The sequence below is a fragment of the Schistocerca cancellata genome, chromosome 9 (assembly GCF_023864275.1).
Source record: "Schistocerca cancellata isolate TAMUIC-IGC-003103 chromosome 9, iqSchCanc2.1, whole genome shotgun sequence".
NCBI classification, from domain to species: domain Eukaryota; kingdom Metazoa; phylum Arthropoda; class Insecta; order Orthoptera; family Acrididae; genus Schistocerca; species Schistocerca cancellata.
In genome coordinates, this window is record NC_064634.1 from 304,573,069 (window position 1) to 304,593,878 (window position 20,810).

Here is a 20,810-nt window from a genome sequence, read left to right on the forward strand (position 1 = left end):
GAGAGTGGGAGCACATTGGATTTTTTTCAGGTTTTGCACCAGAAACTGTCATTACAAATTTTTACCAAAATGGAAAACCCATACTCACACTACAAAACAGAGTTATATTAACAAAGGGTACAACTTGTAACACAGCAGGCGTGCAATTTCACCTTCCAGCACCTGTCACGGGTACAGCCATTATCTCGCTCTCACGGCCTACATTGTACTGGGCAGAAAAAATTGTCAGAAGTGTTACCCATACAAAAAATATTATTGCTCAACAACATCTTAAATCCCAACTGATTACACTCGCTATGTCAGATGGGAAAATGGATGAATTACAGCAGAACAAATGTTCAACCATAATCAAAAATGTAGAGATAAACAATGTTATAACATCATAACCACAAGCATTTCCAACTACAAGTGCTGCCATAGTTCTTCTAGTTTGTACATTCTGCTATAGTTTGAGGCATAAACCACTACCGTAATCCATCTGATATACCAATCTATCAGACACCTGTCAACTGGTCAAATTGTAGCAATAAGGAATAAAACTGTGGACCTTGCCAAGGATGGGGAGGCTTCCCTGTCTCAGTGATACAGATAAAATCAAACAATGGAAAATCCAGGATGGAATGTAACAATATTATGAAAAGGATAGTTACTATTCACCATATAGTGGAAAAGCTGAGTTGTAGACAGGCGCAACAAAAAGGCTTTCAGAAACTGAGCTTTTGGCCAACAAGACCTTCTTCGAAATTTATTTGACAAAACACACACACACACACACACACACACACACACACACACACACACACACACACACACACGAAGAGTAGGGGTGAGGAAAGAGATGGATTCCAGGGATAGGTTCTGGGATGGGGCCTACGGATTTGAGGAGAGACTGGAGATCCTGCTGGATTTCAGGAATGGGGTGTCTGTGACAGGATTTGTAGGTGAATGAATCTGACAGCTGGCAGAGTCCTTCTGCCAGGTAATTCTTGCAGTTCAAAACAACAGTGGAGGAGCCTTTGTCAGCAGGGAGGGTTATGAGGTCAGGGTAAGTTTTTAGGTTGTGGATTGTAGTTCTTTCATTGGATTTAACATTAGTTTGCATGTTGAGTGATTTGAGGAATGATAGTGAGGCAAGGTTCAGGGTTAAGGAATTCTGGAAAATTAACAGGATGTGATCTGGAGGGCAGTGGGGATGGATCATCGCCAGATGGAAGAGTGAACTGAGTCAGGCAGGGTTCAGCTGTGGTCTTTGCTTGAGTCTGATTGGTAGTGTTGGTGGTGAAAAAGAGTTTAAACTGCAGGGTCCAGGAGAAGGAGAGAAGCTCTTTAAGAAGCCCTGCATGACTGAATTTCGGGCTGGGGCAAAAGGTGAGGCATTTACAAAGGACTGATACTTCTGTGGGGCTAAGGTTTTTAGTGGAAAGGTTCATGACTGTGTTTTGGGTCTGCTTAGGTTCTGGATTCTGTGTGGTAGTGGGAGGGAGTCCTTGATGGTGGGGGAAAATGTAATAAGTCTGCAAGACAGGGTTTATCAGCTATGAGAGGACTTGAGGGAGGTTTGGAGATGGTTACAGAGAAGATGGACAGCAGTATACTAAGACAGGAGTAAAAAGTTAACAGGGAAGAGAGTTTTTAAGGTGGCACTGTGCATCTTGTTCTAGTTCCTGGAGTGCAAGAGTTTCAGTGTGTCTTATGAGATCCAGAAATTTGGGATTACATAGCAGGAGAATTTTAGGGATAGGGGAAAATATTGCAATAAGGTTTAGGTTTGATTGACTTGGCTTTTCAGGACTATGTTGGTGAGGGTGATATGGTTCAAATGGCTCTGAGCACTATGGGACTTAACATCTGAGGTCATCAGTCCCCTAGACTTAGACGTACTTAAACATAACTAACCTAAGGACATCACACACATCCATGCCCAAGGCAGTATTCGAGCCTGCGACCGTAGCAGCAGAGCGGTTCCAGACTGAAGCGCCTAGAACTATTCGGCCACAACAGCCAGCAGTGAGGGTTAGGTACTGGCGGAATCTGAACGGATGAAGGTCATTGTGGAAAAAATTGTGGCAACTGGAGGTGGGTAATTTGATGGTAAGGTCATTTTTGGGGATGTGTGAGCCAAGAAACAACGCAGGAAGAGTATGTCAGACTGGGTTCTGGCCATGGATAAGGAAACATTTCTCTATTGATGCAGATGGAAGGAACAAGGATCCATAGTGATGGACAAAAATGTCTAAAAGTACATGAATAGCATAGGATAAAGTCTGAAAAAAATTGTACATAAATTTACAAAAATACAGCTAAACACGTGGAAAAATTATGAAAATGATGAAATGATGAAGCAAGGGGAAATGAGATTATTACAGAGAGAGTTGGCCAGTAGTGTAAGGTGAATACCACATGAAAATGGCGTGAAGACAGAATGAGAATAAAGAAAAAATAAATAAAATGATTGTGATGTGGGTTGCAGGTCTGTGCATATAAAAGTGTGAAAAAGGGGAAAGGCAGATGTGACTATATTAGGTGAAGTTAGTAGGTGTGAACTAGAGTAGAGAGGAGAAGCAGTGGGGGGGGGGGGGGGGATGGTTTTTTAGGATAAGATACAAGTTTCTGTGGCACAGGAGAAGAATGGGAAATAACATGCAAAAATATGTGAGAATGGCACAGGAAGACTGATCAATTTGGAGGTATAGGATTAATGATGTTGTTGGGTGTAATGTGGAACATGATATGCTGCTCCAAAAATCAGCATGGTCTTGTAGCTGTCCGTGTGTGTGGGCAAGATAGTTGATACGGAGTGGCTTATCAGTAGAGCCTGTAGTGCAGTTTTTAAGGTTACAAGAGAAAAACAGGAAAGAAGAGAAAGAAGGACAGACACTGAGTGTAGTAATGCATTGGAAAACAGTTACAAAGGAAAATACCACTGCTTATGGGGTGGAAGAAAAGCCATCAGATAGAATCAAGCAATGGAAAATCCAGGATAGAATGCAACAGCATTATGAAAAGCATAGTTTCTACTCTCCATATGGCACCTGAAGTCAGTTTTCAAGCAGTAGCATGTGATGAGAGTGGCAACAGTGTGGTAGGGATAAGGATGAGGCTGGGATGGAGAGGGAGAGGGATAGCAGGGTAGTGGTAGTGGTAGAGGACAGAATGTGCTGCTTGTGGGAGCTTACAAGGATGAGGTGGTGAGAGGGTAGGGCAGTTATGTGCAGTTGGGTGGTTAGACGAAGGGTGGGGAGGAGGGTGGGGGGTTGAGGAAAAGGAGGGAAGTAAAAAGAATGAGGATGCATTTGTGGAATGAAGGGCTGTGTAGCGCTGGAATGGGAACAGGGAAGGGGACAGATGGGTAAGGAGAAAGATTAATGAAGGTTGAGGAAGGTTGAGGAATGGAGGCTTAGGGGAATGTAGACTATATTGCAGGGAGAGTTCCCACCCACACAATTAAGGAAGTTGGTATTTGTGTGAAGGATCCATTTATCACAGACTGTGATGTAGCTACTGAAATGAAGATCATTGTGTTGCGAGGGGGGTTCAGCAACTGGGTGGTCCAGCTGTTTCTTGGCCACAATTTGCTGGTGTCCATCTGTATGGACAGACAGCTTGTTGGTTGTCATGTCTGCATACAGTGCAGCACAGTGGTTGGAGCTTAGCTTGTAGATCACATGTCTGGTATCACAGGTGAGGTGGAGGTCAACACTGAGAAAAGTAGCTTGTTGGGTTGAGTAGGAGCAGGTGAATTGAATGGGGGAGACGGTTGTTGAGGTTCTGGAGGAATGTGGATAGCATGTCTGCATCCTTGATTCAGGTCACAAATATGTCATCAATGAATCTGAACCAGGTATGGGGTTTGGGATTCTGGGTGTTTAGGAAGGATTCCTCTACATGGCCCATGAATAGTCTGGCAAAGGATAGTGCTGTGTGGGTGCCCATAGCTATACCTCAGATTAGTTTGTAGGTAATGCCTTCAAAGGAGAAATAATTGTAGGTGAGCATATAGTTGGTCATGGCATCTAGGAAGGAGGTTTAGTTTGGAATCCATCAGTCATTGGAAACATGGTAAGGTCGTGGGGATTAGGTATGTAGTGTAAATGGAGGTGGCATCAACAGTGATAAGCAGGACACAGTGTGGTAAAGGAACATTAGCTTTGGAGAGTTGGTGGAATAAATGTTTGGTGTCTTTAATATGGGAGGGTAGGTTGAGGTAATAGGCTGAAAGTGTTGGTCTATGAGAGCAAAGATTCTCTCAGTGGGGAAACAGTCACTACCCACAATGAGGCATCCTGGTTTGTTGGGTTTATGGACTTTAGGAAGCATGTAGAAGGTAGGAGTGCAGGGAGTATTAGGGGTGAGGAAAGAGATGGACACAGGGATAGGTTCTTGGATGGGCCTAAGGATTTCAGGAGAATCTGGAGATCCTGCTGGATTTCTGGAATGGGGTGTCTGCGGCTGGATTTGTAGGCAGACGAATCTGACAGCTAGCAGAGTCCTTCTCCCAGGTAATTCTTGCAGTACAAAACAACAGTGGTTGTGCCTTTGTCAGCAGGGAGGGTTATAAGATCAGGATCGATTTTTAGGTTGTGGCTGCCATTTCTTTGATTGAATTTAACGTTAGTTTGCATGTTGAGTGATTTGAGGAATGATAGTGAAGCAAGGTTCATGGTTAAGAAATTCTGGAAAATAAACAGGAGGTGATTTGTAGGGGAATGGGGATGGATCATCGCCAGATGGAAGAGTGAACTGAGTCAGGCAGGGTTCAGCAGTGATCTTTGATTGAGTCTGATTGGTAGGGTTGGCGGTGAAAAAGAGTTTACACTGCAGGATCCAGGCGAAGGAGAGAAGCTCTTTATGAAATCCTGAATGACTGAATTTCAGCTGGGGCAAAAGTGTGGCCTTTGCAAAGGACTAATACTTCTGCGGGGCTAAGGTTTCTAGAGGAAAGTTTCATGACTGTGTTTTGGGTCTCTTTAGGTTCTGGATTCTGTGTGGTAGTGGGAGGGATTTTTTTGTGGTGCAGTAATTGTAGTAAATCTGCAAGACAGGGTTTATCAGCTATGACGGGACTTGGGGGAGATTTGGAGTTTGTTGTAGAGAAGGTGAATAGTAGTAGCCTAAGACAGGAGTATAAACTCAACAGGGCAGAGAGTTTTTTGAGGTGGCATTGTGCATGTTGTTCTAGTTCCTGGAGCGCAAGAGTTTCAGTGTGTCTTATAAGATCCAGGAATTTGGGATTGCATAGCAGGAGAATTTTAGGGATGGTAGAAGGTATTGCAATAGGGATAGGTTTGATTGACTTGGTTTTGGAGAACTATCTTGGTGAGGGTTAAGGACTGGCAGAATCTGAACAGATGAAGGTCACTGTGGAAGGAACTGTGGCAACTGAAGGTGGTAATTTGAGGGTAAGGTCTTCTGGGTTCGATTGTATGGGCCAAGAAGCAATGCAGGAAGAGTATGTGAGACTGGTTTCTGTCCAGGGATAAGAAAACATTTCTCTATTGATGCAGATGACAGGAGCAAGGATCCATAGTGATGGACAAAAATGTCTAAAAATACGTGAATAGTATAGGATAAAGTCTGAAAAAATTTGTACATAAATTTGCAAAAATTTGCAAAACACGTAGAAAAAAATTACGAAAATAATGTAACGGTGAAGCCAGGGGAAATGAGATTATTACAGAGAGAGTAGGCCAGTAATGTATGGCGAATACCATATGAAAATGGCGTGACGACACAATGAGAGTAAAGAATAAATAAATAAAAAGATTGCAATGTAGGTTTCAGGTCTGTGGGTATATAAGTGTGAAAATGGGAAAGGCAGATGTGGCTATATTAGGTGAAGTTAGTAGGTGCGAACTAGAATAGAGAGGAGAAGTAGTGGGGGGTGAGGAGGGGTTGGTAGGATGAGATACAAGTTTTCTGTGGCACAGGTTAAGCATGGGTAATAACATGCTTATACAATAACATATGTGAGAGTGAGACAGGAAGAGTGATCAATTGGGAGGTATAGGCTTAATGATATTGGTGGGTGTAATGTGGGACATGATATGCTGCACCAACAATCAGCATGGTCTTGTAGCTGTCTGTGTGTGTGGGCAAGATTGTTGATACAGTGTGGCTTGTCAGTAGAGCCTGCAGTGCAGTTTGTAAGGCTACAAGAGAAGAACAGCAAAGAAGAGAAAGAAGGACGGACACTGAGTATAGTAATGCATTGGAAAACAGTAACAAAGGAAAATGCCAATGGTTATGTGGTGGAAGAAGAGCCATCAGATAAAATCAAGCAATGGAAACTCCAGGATAGAGTGCAACAATATTATGTAAAGGATAGTTTCTACTCACCATATAGCAGAGATGCTGAATCACAAAGGCACAACAAAAAGACTGTCAGATACTAAGCTTTTGGCCAACAAGGCCTTCTTTGAAATTTGACAACACACACACACGCACACACGCACACACACACACACACACACACACACACACACTTAAGGTAACTCAACTCACACACACATGACCACAGTATCTCGCACCAGAAGCCAGTTTTCAAGCAGCAGCAACTGACGAGAGTGGCAACAGTGTTGTAGGGGTAAGGAGGAGGCTGGGATGGAGAGAGGGAGGGATAGCAGGTTATTTTGCGTGACATAGACTGAATTCCTGAGACGAATTTCGCTTGCAGTTAGTTGCTGATAAGGCCTTCTTTTAAAATGTCAGAACCTACGCAAATTTAATTCTGTTACGTAGATATTTGCCTTTCTATGTTAATCAGTTCAAACATGCAACTGAATCATCCTCTACAATATTTCGTTTCTGTAATGGTAAGTCAAAAACTTCCATAACATGACTGTCGTCGCTATGACATTTGTGATGAAAGAAATGTGTATGACTAACTTTGAAAAGAGCTGATTCCTTAACAGTGACCAATAACATGTTGATGTGTGGATTTCTCTTTCTGCAGTCACAAACACTGCATGACGGCCAATCGCATCCACAGGAAATGAATCTATATTGTTAACCCGATTCTGCATGCAACGTTTTCTCCCCCAAGCGTTTGATGTTATTCCAGCTTCATTTTATTTCTCGGACATTTCTTAGCCAATCTTCACAATTGAATTTTTGCATACGACCAGGGATGCAGCAGTTGGAATTCGTGGAGCCATAACGCCTGCTCCGTACACCGCAACCGCCTAACATCGTGATATGAGGTCTGAAGATGGTCTAAAACGGATTGAAACCGGTAACCTCAAAAACAAAAAGTTTCTTGCGGTCGAGACTGTTTACGTTCATTTCCAAGTATAAAAAGAACTGCTGCTGTCCAAAAGAAACCTTAAAAATTACTCAATCGATTAAATTTTTAACGGAGAACAGAGGGCCACTATTAAGTTTTTCAGTCTCAAAATAGACACATAACGCGCAAACTATTTATCTCTATTGACCTCGTATAGGAGTCTCCCGGGCAAAAAAAGACGTGGAACTTTTTCACTCATAATTTTTGACGAACGACCTCTGACATTGTTCGGTATGAGATAATAAATAAAAGTAACTACAAATAAAATAACTCCTGCAACAGTAAAAAGAAAAGAACATACAAAATCACAGAGTACGACGTTCACACAGGACAGCAAGCTGGCTGAAACTGTAACATAGTGCAAGCGGTAAGTTTGTGGTGGTGGTGCGATAGGGTGACAACTTCGGGTGGTTGCCGCTGCTACAGATCTACAGATATCCTGGGATTGGCAGAAAGCGGTACTTCCATTGTAGCTGTCAGTCCGAAAATACATTTCTGGCCATTAAAATTGCTACACCAAGAAGAAATGCAGATGATAAACGGGTATTCATTGGACAAATATATTATACTAGAACTGACATGTGATTACGTTTTCACGCAATTTGGGTGCATAGATCCTGAGAAATCAGTACCCAGACCAACCAACTCTGGCCGTAACAACGGCCTTGATACGCCTGGGCATTGAGTCAAACAGAGCTTGGATGGCGTGTACAGGTACAGTTACCCATGCAGCTTCAAAACGATACCACAGTTCATCAAGAGTAGTGACTGGCGTATTCGGACGAGCCAGTTGCTCGGCCACCATTGACCAGACGTTTTGAATTGGTGAGAGATCTGGAGAATGTGCTGGCCAGGGCAGCAATCGAACATTTTCTGTATCCAGAAAGGCCCGTACAGAACCTGCAACATACGGTCGTGTATTATCCTGCTGAAATGTAGGGTTTCGCAGGGATCGAATGAAGGGTAGAGCCACGGGTCGTAACACATCTGAAATGTAACGTCCACTGTTCAAAGTGCCGCCAATGCGAACAAGAGGTGACCGAGACGTGTAACCAATGGCACCCCATACCATTACGCCGGGTGATACGCCAGTATCGCAACGACGAATACACGCTTCCGGTGCACGTTCACCGGGATGTCGCCAAACGTGCCATGTGGCCATTACGATGCTGTAAACAGAACCTGGATTCATCCGAAAAAATGAAAAGCCATGCGGATAAGATGCCTGTCATCTCGACTGCTAGTGATACGAGGCCGTTGGGATCCAGCACGGAGTTGCGTATTACCCTCCTAAACCCAACGATTCCATATTCTGCTAACAGTCATTGGATCTCGACCAACGCTAGCAGCAATGTCGTGATACGATAAACCGCAATCGAGATAGGCTACAATCCGATCTTTATCAAAGTCGGAAACGTGATGGAAAGCATTTCTCCTCCTTACATGAGGCATCACAAAAACGTTTCACCAGGCAACGCCGGTCAACTGCTGCTTGTGTATGAGAAATCGGTTGGAAACTTTCCTCTTGTCAGCACGTTGTAGGTGTCGCCACCGGCGTCAACCTTGTGTGAATGCTCTGAAAAGCCAATCATTTGCATACACAGCATCTTCTTCCTGACGGTTAAATTTCGCGTCTGTAGCATATCTTCGTGGTGTAGCAATTTTAATGGCCAGTAGTGTAATTTTGAACAGATTATAGGTCAGAAAGCAAGCATTGGCTCATAGGATGCTTCATAGAAGAAATGTGGCATCGTTTAAGTGCTCAGCATGGTCAAAACTCGTTTGGCGGAGCCGTCAATTAATAATACACAGTCGAAGAGAGAAAGAGAGTGAGAGAGAGAGAGAGAGAGAAAAAAGGGGGGAGGAGGGAGTTGAGAAAAATCCGGAAGGACGTCGGAGCGATAACTTTGTCGGCAGCGACCGGCTGCCATATTTCACAACGCGGCCAAAACAAGAGCCGCAGAGAGCGGATCCTGTTTGCGGCGGTTACAGACTGCGCGATATGTGAGGCGTTTCAGTGCAGTCCTCGGAGCAGCGCTCTGGCAAACATGGGGCTCTCCGCTCGGAAAGTGGGACCCATTCTGCTGCTGATGCTGACGGCTACCGTCGCCTTCGATGACGTCACCAGAGCTTCTGTGCAGACTGGTAGCCGCAAGGGGCGCTTCAGGTGAGCATCTGCAACTGCTTGGCCAATCAACGGAAGCGTAATCAGCAAAACACTGGCTTTTCGTACCATATTGATGCGAATAGTCGTGGAATGCGTGCACGTAACTCGAGCAATCTTGAAACACCTATGCCAATGATGGTTTTTGCCAGCTGAAAGGGGGGGGGGGGACCATTTCGGCAAAACCGCTTGCTATTGGCTGCAGTCCACTGACGTCACAGTGAGGCTGTGCAGCACACGCTCTGTCGCATTACACGTTAATTTTACTTTCGGTATGGTTCAGTACACAGTTGGGCAAATCAAATCAAGTGGAATGACATGTATTACACATTAGGTCCAAATAAATGATAATTAAGATGAATAATACGTAACTCGTTCGATGAAGAAGCAGATGTTAATGTAGCCTGTTCCAGAATTGTGTGTGTGTGTGTGTGTGTGAAATATTAAGGGACTTAACTGCTAAGGTCATCAGTCCCTAAGCTTACACTCTACTTAACCTAAATTATCCTAAAGACAAACAGACTCGAACCTCCGCCGGGACCGGCCGCACAGTCCATTACTGCAGCGCCTCAGACCGTTCGGCTAATCCCGCGCGGCTGTTCCAGAATTATTTTGCTATTTATCAAATGGTTCAAATGGTTCTAAGCACTATGGGGCTTAACATCTGAGGTCATCAGTCCCTTAGACTTAGAACTCCGTAAACCTAACTAACCTAAGGACATCACACTCATCCATGCCCGAGGCAGGATTCGAACCTGCGACCGTAGCAGCGGCGTGGTTCCGGATTCAAGCGCCTAGAACCGCTCGGTCACAGCGGCCGGCTGCTATTAATCAGATGGAGATGCAATCCAGAGCTGCTTCCTCCTTATGGCACATTTCTTCATGGCTTCCAACTTGGCTTTTCGATTCAGATAAATGTGCTCTTGTTCTTACATAAAGAACGCGAACCTCAGGAAATTTTAATTTCAAAACAGAGCGCAGAGACATTACATTGTTTCTGTTACACAATCCATTTTTATGAAAAGTAGCGAATTCTTCTTCAAATTGCAGTACTTTTTTCGTCCATGCAGGCGTTGGAGAACAAATACTGATAAGAGATATAACTGACATACAGCCTGCATTAAGCTCTCCTACTTCACTTTTTGCTGCTGGAATTCCGAATTATTTATCGATGTTTTGGCACTTAAATAGGGGTACAGAATTTCGTCACACTGAGCAGATTCTGCGTTTAATTCTTCAATAAGCTCTGTGTTTCCATAGTAAGAAATATCACTTGCGTTGCCGATAAGTTTCCTTGTCTCAAGTGGCGTAGGATTGTTATAAAACCCTCGTACCCCAGAAAAAAAAATTCGAAGAAATCTTGATCTGGTCTGGAAGCTGAAATGTAGCTCATATTCATACTTTGTAGGATTTCGAAACGAGCAAAGAGAGATTTTATTGATTTAATGAAAGCAACAATTGATTTAATGAAGGCAACAATATATCATTATCGTTATCTCCCGTTGCCGAACAAATGTCTAGGAACCTCTTTGGTGTATTATCCTGAATTGTGAGATTCATTCCAAATCCACATGAACATTGGTCTTTTGGAATTAACGAGTTCAATAAAATTATTTTCACCGTTTTTGTGAAAAACATACTTCAATGCCTAAGCTGTTCGTAGTGAGAATAGACGCGCACTCGTCCAGCAACATTTAAGTGCTCTTCGCTAATGCTATGTGTTGTCGCTAGGTCACTTTTTATGTTTAGAAAGCTCCTGTACGGCTGCTTTAGTTGTTTTGGACCCATTAGGTAGCTTAATGAAATGGTTCCTCAATAACTTTAACAGTGTGGTACATCGAAGAAAACCCATACATTCCTGTTATCGTCTGCTGGATCCACGAAATATGTTTTATCTACATCAGCACAAAATTCCTTACAAACTTTTATATTTTTTTACCCGTATGAGATGTCACAGCTACAATATTTATTTCCGATTCCTCAACTGCCTTAATGATACTCTGAATCAAAATACTAGTGATAATTGTGTAAAAGTCAAAATAAATTGGTTGCGCCACTGATTGCACAAACCAGGGAACATGGAAGCTTGAACACTAGATTGTAGACCGATCACTATGTCCTCCGACAAATCGTAAGATACGCAAACATCAATATTCATTTCTCCAGATGTCAAAAATGCTAGTCTTTGTTGGGTGGTAAAGGTTTTTGACTTAGCGTTTAATAAACACGGGATTTCTTCGAGAGTACCCGGTCTTCATTTAAATTCCTTCGTCCATTTCTGAAGCGTTGATCTGCACAACAAAGGCATTTTTCGCTTTTGTAAATAAGCATGTGCTTTTGGAAGTCGTAGCTCTTGAAGTCCATGCATAGACAATGTGCTCTGAACTTCACTTTGTCCTTTTGCTTTTGGTCAACAGACATCGTATTTGCGCCAGTGTAAAACATTTTGACAACATATTGCTCACACTTATGTGTAATTGTTTTTTTGTTTCGCGTCAGTTAACATTTTTTTTGTCCGCTTTCACGAAAGAACACGGTGAAGAGAACATGTTTTACTTCATAAGGCTCCATTACATTTCTTTAGTACTGCTTTTTTGTATGCATTTAGTTTTATTAAAAGTTAAATCTCGGCTCTCAGTTCCTTAATTTATAGATCCTTGCTCACCACGTCACTGAGCTCATAAACGGGGCCATTAGCCGTTGTCTGGTCGACTTTCTCGTGTTTTCGTTGATACAGTTTCTAAAGTCGGCAAAGCTTGTTTTAGTAAACTTCTTGCTTTGCAGCATTGTGCACGACTTCCAAATCTCCAAGGAATGAACTTACTTTATTACTCCTGGGATTATTTACTGAGTACTATACAGCTACATTATTTTGTTATTATTGATAAGATAAATAATAGACAAAGGCAATAAAATATCAGTGACATAAATCCTCGTAATAGCTTATTTCGATAAAATATAAAGATGAAAATTGAACCCATCTGTCGGCTTCGAACTCACACCCTTCAGCATGACATGTAGAGATCCTGTGAACTGAGCTAACTAACCACTGTTATTGTTATTTTTGAACTTTATGAGTAGCATGTGAAATGTCCAGGTATAAGAGCTCAATCAAAAGTTGAATATTGTTTTCTCACTAGAATAGTTAAAACATTTTGCGAATACGAAAAAAATATCGGCTGTTTCTACTAGATATGAAGCTGTAGTACCCAGGAGCAAATATAGCGTGGAGTAATCCACAATTTCCTCAAAGAAAGTATTCAATTTGTGTGACTTTGATTTTATTTTAAGGTAATTCTTGAGTTACACTCCTGGAAATTGAAATAAGAACACCGTGAATTCATTGTCCCAGGAAGGGGAAACTTTATTGACACATTCCTGGGGTCAGATACATCACATGATCACACTGACAGAACCACAGGCACATAGACACAGGCAACAGAGCATGCACAATGTCGGCACTAGTACAGTGTATATCCACCTTTCGCAGCAATGCAGGCTGCTATTCTCCCATGGAGACGATCGTAGAGATGCTGGATCTAGTCCTGTGGAACGGCTTGCCATGCCATTTCCACCTGGCGCCTCAGTTGGACCAGCGTTCGTGCTGGACGTGCAGACCACGTGAGACGACGCTTCATCCAGTCCCAAACATGCTCAATGGGGGACAGATCCGGAGATCTTGCTGGCCAGGGTAGCTGACTTACACCTTCTAGAGCACGTTGGGTGGCACGGGATACATGCGGACGTGCATTGTCCTGTTGGAACAGCAAGTTCCCTTGCCGGTCTAGGAATGGTAGAACGATGGGTTCGATGACGGTTTGGATGTACCGTGCACTATTCAGTGTCCCCTCGACGATCACCAGTGGTGTACGGCCAGTGTAGGAGATCGCTCCCCACACCATGATGCCGGGTGTTGGCCCTGTGTGCCTCGGTCGTATGCAGTCCTGATTGTGGCACTCACCTGCACGGCGCCAAACACGCATACGACCATCATTGGCACCAAGGCAGAAGCGACTCTCATCGCTGAAGACGACACGTCTCCATTCGTCCCTCCATTCACGCCTGTCGCGACACCACTGGAGGCGGGCTGCACGATGTTGGGGCGTGAGCGGAAGACGGCCTAACGGTGTGCGGGACCGTAGCCCAGCTTCATGGAGACGGTTGCGAATGGTCCTCGCCGATACCCCAGGAGCAACAGTGTCCCTAATTTGCTGGGAAGTGGCTGTGCGGTCCCCTACGGCACTGCGTAGGATCCTACGGTCTTGGCGTGCATCCGTGCGTCGCTGCGGTCCGGTCCCAGGTCGACGGGCACGTGCACCTTCCGCCGACCACTGGCGACAACATCGATGTACTGTGGAGACCTCACGCCCCACGTGTTGAGCAATTCGGCGGTACGTCCACCCGGCCTTCCGCATGCCCACTATACGCCCTCGCTCAAAGTCCGTCAACTGCACATACGGTTCACGTCCAAGCTGTCGCGGCATGCTACCAGTGTTAAAGACTGCGATGGAGCTCCGTATGCCACGGCAAACTGGCTGACACTGACGGCGGCGGTGCACAAATGCTGCGCAGCTAGCGCCATTCGACGGCCAACACCGCGGTTCCAGGTGTGTCCGCTGTGCCGTGCGTGTGATCATTGCTTGTACAGCCCTCTTGCAGTGTCCGGAGCAAGTATGGTGGGTCTGACACACCGGTGTCAATGTGTTCTTTTTTCCATTTCCAGGAGTGTATAATTAGTTTGCGTGTTATTTATGCACAGCACCTGCATCGCTGCTTTCTTCCCCATCCCAGTATGGAATGCTGGGGATTACTTTCGGTAGTAGATTCTTTCTTGGAGGTAACGCTGAAAGCTCGTTTCTCTAATCTCATTCATAAACTTCGGGTTGAAAGTGAACTGGCGACATACATGTAGTTTCCATATCCACTTTGTCCGGACGTTTGCTTCGAACTATCCACTCACGTTGCAAGTGCTTATCTTCGGAAAAACCATGATAAATAACGTTTGTCGCATTTCGAGCGATATTAATGCACTGCGCCACAGCGTAATTACAGTGATCCTTGTTCATGAGTGACACGAAATGAGCTGTTTTCTTTGGATGCACATCTCGATTTCCGTGTTGTGCTGAATTCACAGCCACGAGAGTCCTCAAAGTATCAATGCGCGCAGGGGCGTCTGCATATTTTTTGCTCGCAAGGGGTCGGAATGGTCTATCTCCTTTTTCTACCTAACTCGTTTTTTTCGGCGTGTCCATGCAAAACATCTTGTCCGGTTTTGCAGTTTATCCGAGACGTTTACGAAGGCGTAAAATGGGAGGTAATGGTGTGGTATCTGTCCTTGCGATCTGTGAGGAGGATATATCGCTATTGCATGTACTTAAAACTACGATGGGACATCGGAACGTAATTAACACATTATTATGGAAGGCCAAATAACATTTAATGATGCTGCACTACACTTCAAAGTGAAACAGCTACATTACACTATTTTTATCACATCTATAAAATAACAGGATTGATTCTGTCACACAGCGCCAAAGATAAACGACCAATAGGTGTGCAGCGTGGAGCCTTCTCAATCGAATGCGGTCTCTGGTGTCTGTACACAAAACAGTACCGCCCTGAATTTCATTTGTGTAAGAGCTGCTGCTTTATTTAGGCTGAAAAATGATAAGGGTAATAACAGAGCAACGAATTGTCGTAAAGTTTAGCTTGAAAGTGGAAAAACTACTACTGAAATCTGTTATTAGAAGAAGTGTATGGCGAATACTGTTTATCAGGTACGCGAGTTACTGAGTGCTTGGCTCTGAACACTATGGGACTTAACGTCTGAGGTCATCAGTCCCCTAGAACTTAGAACTACTTAAACCTAACCTAAGGACGTCTCATACATCCATGCCCGAGGCAGGATTCGAACCTGCGACCGTAGCGTTCGCGCGGTTCCGGACTGAAGCGCCTAGAACCGCTCGACCACATCGGCTGGCAACTGAGTGCTTCAAGAGTTTCTAAGATGGCTGAGAAGACGTTCAAGATGAATCGGGTCCGGGAGGCCCTTCAATATCAAAAACTTTACTACGTGTAAACGAAGGTACTGTGATTCGATCTGATCGTCGGTTGAGTATTCGATCACTTTCTGAAACTGCTGCAATTGACAAAGAATGAGTAAGGCAAATTTTACATAACCAGTTTAACATGAAAATAATGTGTGTGAAACTGGCATTGAAAATTCTCACTAACGAAGAAAAAAGAAAATCTCGTAAAAATGTTGTTGCTGACACTTTGAATACCATTGAAAATGGCCGTTATTTCTTGGAAACATGTGACGAATCTTGATTTTTCACTTATAACCTAGAAATTAAGCGCCAATCCATGCTTGGAAGGGCCTAATTTCACCGAGAGCGAAAGAAGCTCGAATGAGCAAATGAAGATACAAAGCGAAGATGCTTGTTTTTTCCCTTTTTTTCGATGTTAATAGAATGGTGTATCTTCACTGAGATCCTGAAGGTCAAAGTATTAATCAACATTACAATATTGATATACATGAAATGTATTCGCCGTTGCGAGTTCGAATAATCATCAGCTGTGTAAGGGGACGACGACAATGAAAATTTATGCCGGACCGCGACTCGAAACCCGTTTTACGCGAGCGTTCTCCTTATTTTGGCTATCCGTGCACGACTCGCGGCCATACTTAAACTGACATATAACGTCGTTCCAGCGTCACAATTTGTGCTTGTACACACATTGTCTGAGTCCCGTGCAGAGGAGTACATATTAGCTGAGAGTCAGTGCCTGGTATCGGCGGATAAATAAGATATTGCAGTGCCTGTGTTGGCCGAAGAAACATTGCATCGATATTCTTAACTACACAGGCCCTGCACGAAGATAATAATCGTTACTACCTCGAGGTTTTTGCTCAACTCCGTGAGAAAATAAGAAAAAAAACAACCCGAACTGTGGAAGAACAAGTAATGGCTTCTGTATCAAGACAACCTACCAGCTCATATCGCGTTGTCTGTTAGAGGTTTCTAGCGAAGTTCTCGATGCCACTGTAAGACCGCTCTCCATATTCGCTTGACATAGCACTTTTATTCGTTCCCCAAGATCAAATCTGCATTAACAGGAACAACATTTCAGTTCGTCGAAGCAGTGAAGGAAAAAGCGAGACGCGACATCAAGGAGCTCACAGATGTAGACTTCCAGCACTGTTTGCATCAATGGAAAATTGCATCATTGCAGCATTGTAGGGATAGGGGAGTATATTGAAGGCGGCAATAACTAAGTATGTATATTTATGACGTGAAATGTTTTACAGCAATAGTCCCGTTATTTTGTAGCCATAGCTGTACTCGTACTGACCAAGACACTGTAAACAACAGTCTAAACGTCTACCGGTCGTTCAGCTCGTCGACGATAGAAATACGGCCCGTGGTCTGTGCGTTCTTGGTCAAATTGTTGCCACCATTTCACTGCGTCCGAGTTTCAAGGCGAATTTTAGCCAAAATAATCACAGGGGAGACCAGGGCGGAACGCCTAACGTTTGCAGCAAATTCTGGTCTCTGTGATGAAAAAAAATTTTATAAAAATTTGGAACCGTTTATTCAAAAATTTGTGTACTAAAATTTTCAAATGAAAATAACATAAAACGGCAGATTTATTTTGTTACATCAACAAACTAAGTGTCTTCATGTAATAAAATGGAACACCTGCAGCCGTCCTTTCGATGTTATTTATTATACAGCTACCAGTTTCGTTGATTCAGTACACTTTCGTTGATTCAGTACACCACCTTCAGGCGTTAACTGACGCTAAGGGTGTGAATTCCAGTCGTATACACGATCCCGTCAGTGGCCAACATCTTCCCCTGTCAGATGTTCGAGTGCTCCCTCGGGCGTGGGTGTGTCTGTTGTCCTTAGCGTAAGTTAGTTTAAGTTCTACCAAAACCTCGCTTTTGGGGATTCTAAGGTATTTGGTAAGTTCCAACTACTTTTGCTGCTTATCGAAACCACTCTGATATTTTCCGTATGTTTTGTCATTTGTTGAAAGGGGATTGTCGTTTGTCATTTTTACCTTTCGTTTTAAAGTTGTCAAAGACACGAGAAATTGTTTCGATGCTTTTTTGTGGGTCATAGTTTTATCAGTTAGGTACAGCTTGTTCCATGTAATTCTTCAGACTCTCTTGTTGTTTAATCGGGTTTCTGCCGGTTATTCGCGTCTTTTGCTGCACGGTATTTCAGGTGCTGTCAGACAGCACCTGAAGAAGACTGCGAGTCGCGCAGTTGAAACATCGTGCAGCAAAAGACGCGAATAACAGGCAGAAACCCGATTAATCAACAGCTTGTTCCATGTTTTTTGTGGACCTACTTTGTCTCTCCGTTTTCCGAGAATAATGACGTACCATCTGCAAAAAAACAGTGCGGTAGAATTCAAATGAAGAATAAAAGGCATCCGTGGAGGAACGGACTATACTATAGTAATCCATTATGCCCAATTTATTGAGAAAATAATCAGTAACCAACGTAAACGTTCTTTTTCCAACTGCTTTGTACACAAAGATAGCTCAGAACATCCCGATTAGGTGGACTAAACATTGATTGTGAAGAAAAAAGTATGACAGACTTACCCTAGTTGGAAATGGTTCTAATTCGCTCACTTTTATTGACGGACTACGCAACTTGCGTGCGACAGTAACAGTAACTGTAACCTCACTAAACCATAACAGACATTGATTTTCAAATAACTTCCGGGAATTCCGCCAGGTAGCACTTTCAGCGACCGCCGATATTTCGGCGGGAGAACACCCCGCCATTTTCAAGGCAAACTGCAACGGACAGGCGACGTACATGCAAATTTAAAACCTCGGTTCTCGGACTGAAACAGGAAAGATAACACACACACTGAACACTAGTGCCACCAAAGATGACCAAAGTCAGAGCTATCGATAGTGAGACTACGAATTCACAGGTGAGGTAGCATTGACTCTGTCCCTCTGTTTCTTGACAAGGGAGAGAGCCGGATTCCAAACAGAGTTTAAACAGAAACCCCCCCCCCCTGTTACCGAGGTTGCTCGCTAATTTAATCTCAACTACTTCCTTAATAACACTGTCCCAATAGCTGGACGTGCATGCCAATATCTCGGTGTTATTATATAACATTGGGTGACCAGTATCCAAACAATGTTCGGCAATAGCAGATCTACTAGACAGCTGTAATCGTGTGCGCCGTTTATGCTCAGTACATCGGTCCTCCACGGTCCTGATGGTTTGACCAATATATGCCATGGCGCAGCTACAAGGGATACGATATACACCCGCCTTACGCAGTCCAAGATCATCCTTAACGGAACTCAAAAGCGCTCTAATTTTAGAGGTTTTAAATTTGCATGTACGCCGCCTGTCCGTTGCAGTTTGCCTTGAAAATGGCGGGGGTGTTCTCCCGCCGAAATATCGGCGGTCGCTAAAAGTGTTACCTGGCTGAATTCCCGGGAGTTATTTGAAAGTTGTATACGCCAGGAGAAACTCGGGTCTCACAGACATTGATGTGTTAATACACTTGTCAGTCTGTGCGCACCCTAGCGCCTGTAGACGAAATTAGACGACCTAGACCGTTCTGTCCCAGTAGTGCATCCCGCCTCGGCTCCCCCCCCCCCCCCCCCCCCCTCTGTTCCCGCTACCTGTACCTATGTACTTCAACTTTGGAGTACATTTCCAGTTGCCGCGCCATTTCATTCGCACACTGTAGGGCACGTGTCATCTGCACAGCCGCAGAACTGTGTCTTCAGGAAAGCCAGAATGTGTACTCTCTTCCGACGATACGGCACTCCCGTTGCGCAATGGTCTAAGTGTCAGACGACATGTGTAACTTATTTTTTGAAGCGCCTACGTTTCTTTGAGCAGTTTTAGATTATGATTTCGCAGATGTATATAATCATTTGAACTGACTGCCTTTATTTCACAGTAACGCTATTTATTTTAAGTTTTTTAAATCATCGTCTACCATTCGCTGCTTTCCTTGATTCTAAGCATGTAGATGCTCTTAGATAGGCAGGTGTTGAAATACTTTTTTCGGTCAGTATAGCTCCAACTCACTTGTATTTTGTAAGTTACTACGGCCTGGCCTTCTTTTAGGATCATACGAATAAGATACAAGCGCTCTGGACGCAATGCTAATATTCGGGAGAGGCTACTTCCAAACCTTTTTCCAATCACTGTTCTTTAATTTTAAGTTTTTCCAGAATCTCATGAATGAATACGATGGTAACTGCTGGTACGGGCGAGGCTGCTTGCTTTGCCACCATCGTCCAGCTGAAGCACTGTCTCGAATGACCGCGACATCGTCCAGACTATTTTGCCTTCATGTCTTGTTTTGTGCCCAGGTGGGAGCGGGATGACTGGTTCGAGGCGCAGTTCACCGGCCACCCGAAGTTCGCCTGCGCCAAGACCGGCTATCCTCGCGGTGACAAGTTCCCAGGCTACGACCGCAAGTTCCTCTTCAAGACTCCAGAATCTCCCAAGAACCTCTTCTGCGCACTCCGAGGTACGGATAATGATCTGCGAGCCATGATTCGGCACGTCGGTCTCAAATGGAGGTAAGGTCCACATTCATCTTACCACTACAGGAATATATCCTGAAAGTAGCAACAGATAAAGGGTATAGAGCACGCTTGTACAGTATGGGAGACCAGTGTTAGTTGGCATAAGGAGTTAGTCGGCACACAGCTACTATTTTCTGACACCGTGAAATGAAAGTGCTGCGATCATTTTAGTGGGGAGTGTATGTAAAGGTGCGATATCCACTTTAGCTTCAGTCCGCTTGGATGGGTCATGAAGAAAGGACTCCTGTGTATTTTTTTTTTCTGATTGGTGAGTAAACTTTTTCTTCGCAGTTTTTTTTGTTCTGGTGAACCTGTAGATGGAACTGAGGAGCGGTTTTCGAAAGAATTGCTAACTGTTGTTACATGCACGATTACAATCTTTTGTTTCTGTTGTTTCGGATTGTGTGGTATCCAAAAATGGTTCTGAGCACTATGGGTCTCAACATCTTAGGTCATAAGTCCCCTAGAACTTAGAACTACTTAAACCTAACTAACCTAAGGACATCACACACACCCATGCCCGAGGCAGGATTCGAACCTGCGACCGTAGCAGTCCCGCGGTTCCGGACTGCAGCGCCAGAACCGCTGGACCACCGCGGCCGGCATTGTGTGGTATCCATTTCGTTTTTAATATCGGCCTGGGCCTAATTGGCATAGTTAGATATGAGGTCAGTTGGCACGCCTATGAGAACTTGTCCCGCACCTATACCAACTAAATCCTCCATTACTGTCCATTAGAACAATAAAAGAATCCAGCTATAAGTGAAAAAGAA

At 44.0% G+C, this 20,810-nt stretch overlaps 1 protein-coding gene across 1 annotated transcript in view; it reads left to right on the top strand.

Moving 5' to 3' along the window:
- Positions 1-9,233: 9,233 nt before the first annotated feature.
- Positions 9,234-20,810, top strand: part of LOC126100343 (uncharacterized) — an 89,820-nt gene continuing 78,243 nt past the window's right edge. Inside the window, exons 1-2 of the mRNA XM_049910955.1 lie at positions 9,234-9,449; positions 19,819-20,031. Coding sequence (XP_049766912.1) covers positions 9,331-9,449; positions 19,819-20,031 — 332 coding nt within the window. The 5' untranslated portion in view covers positions 9,234-9,330. The remainder of the gene's footprint in view (positions 9,450-19,818; positions 20,032-20,810) is intronic.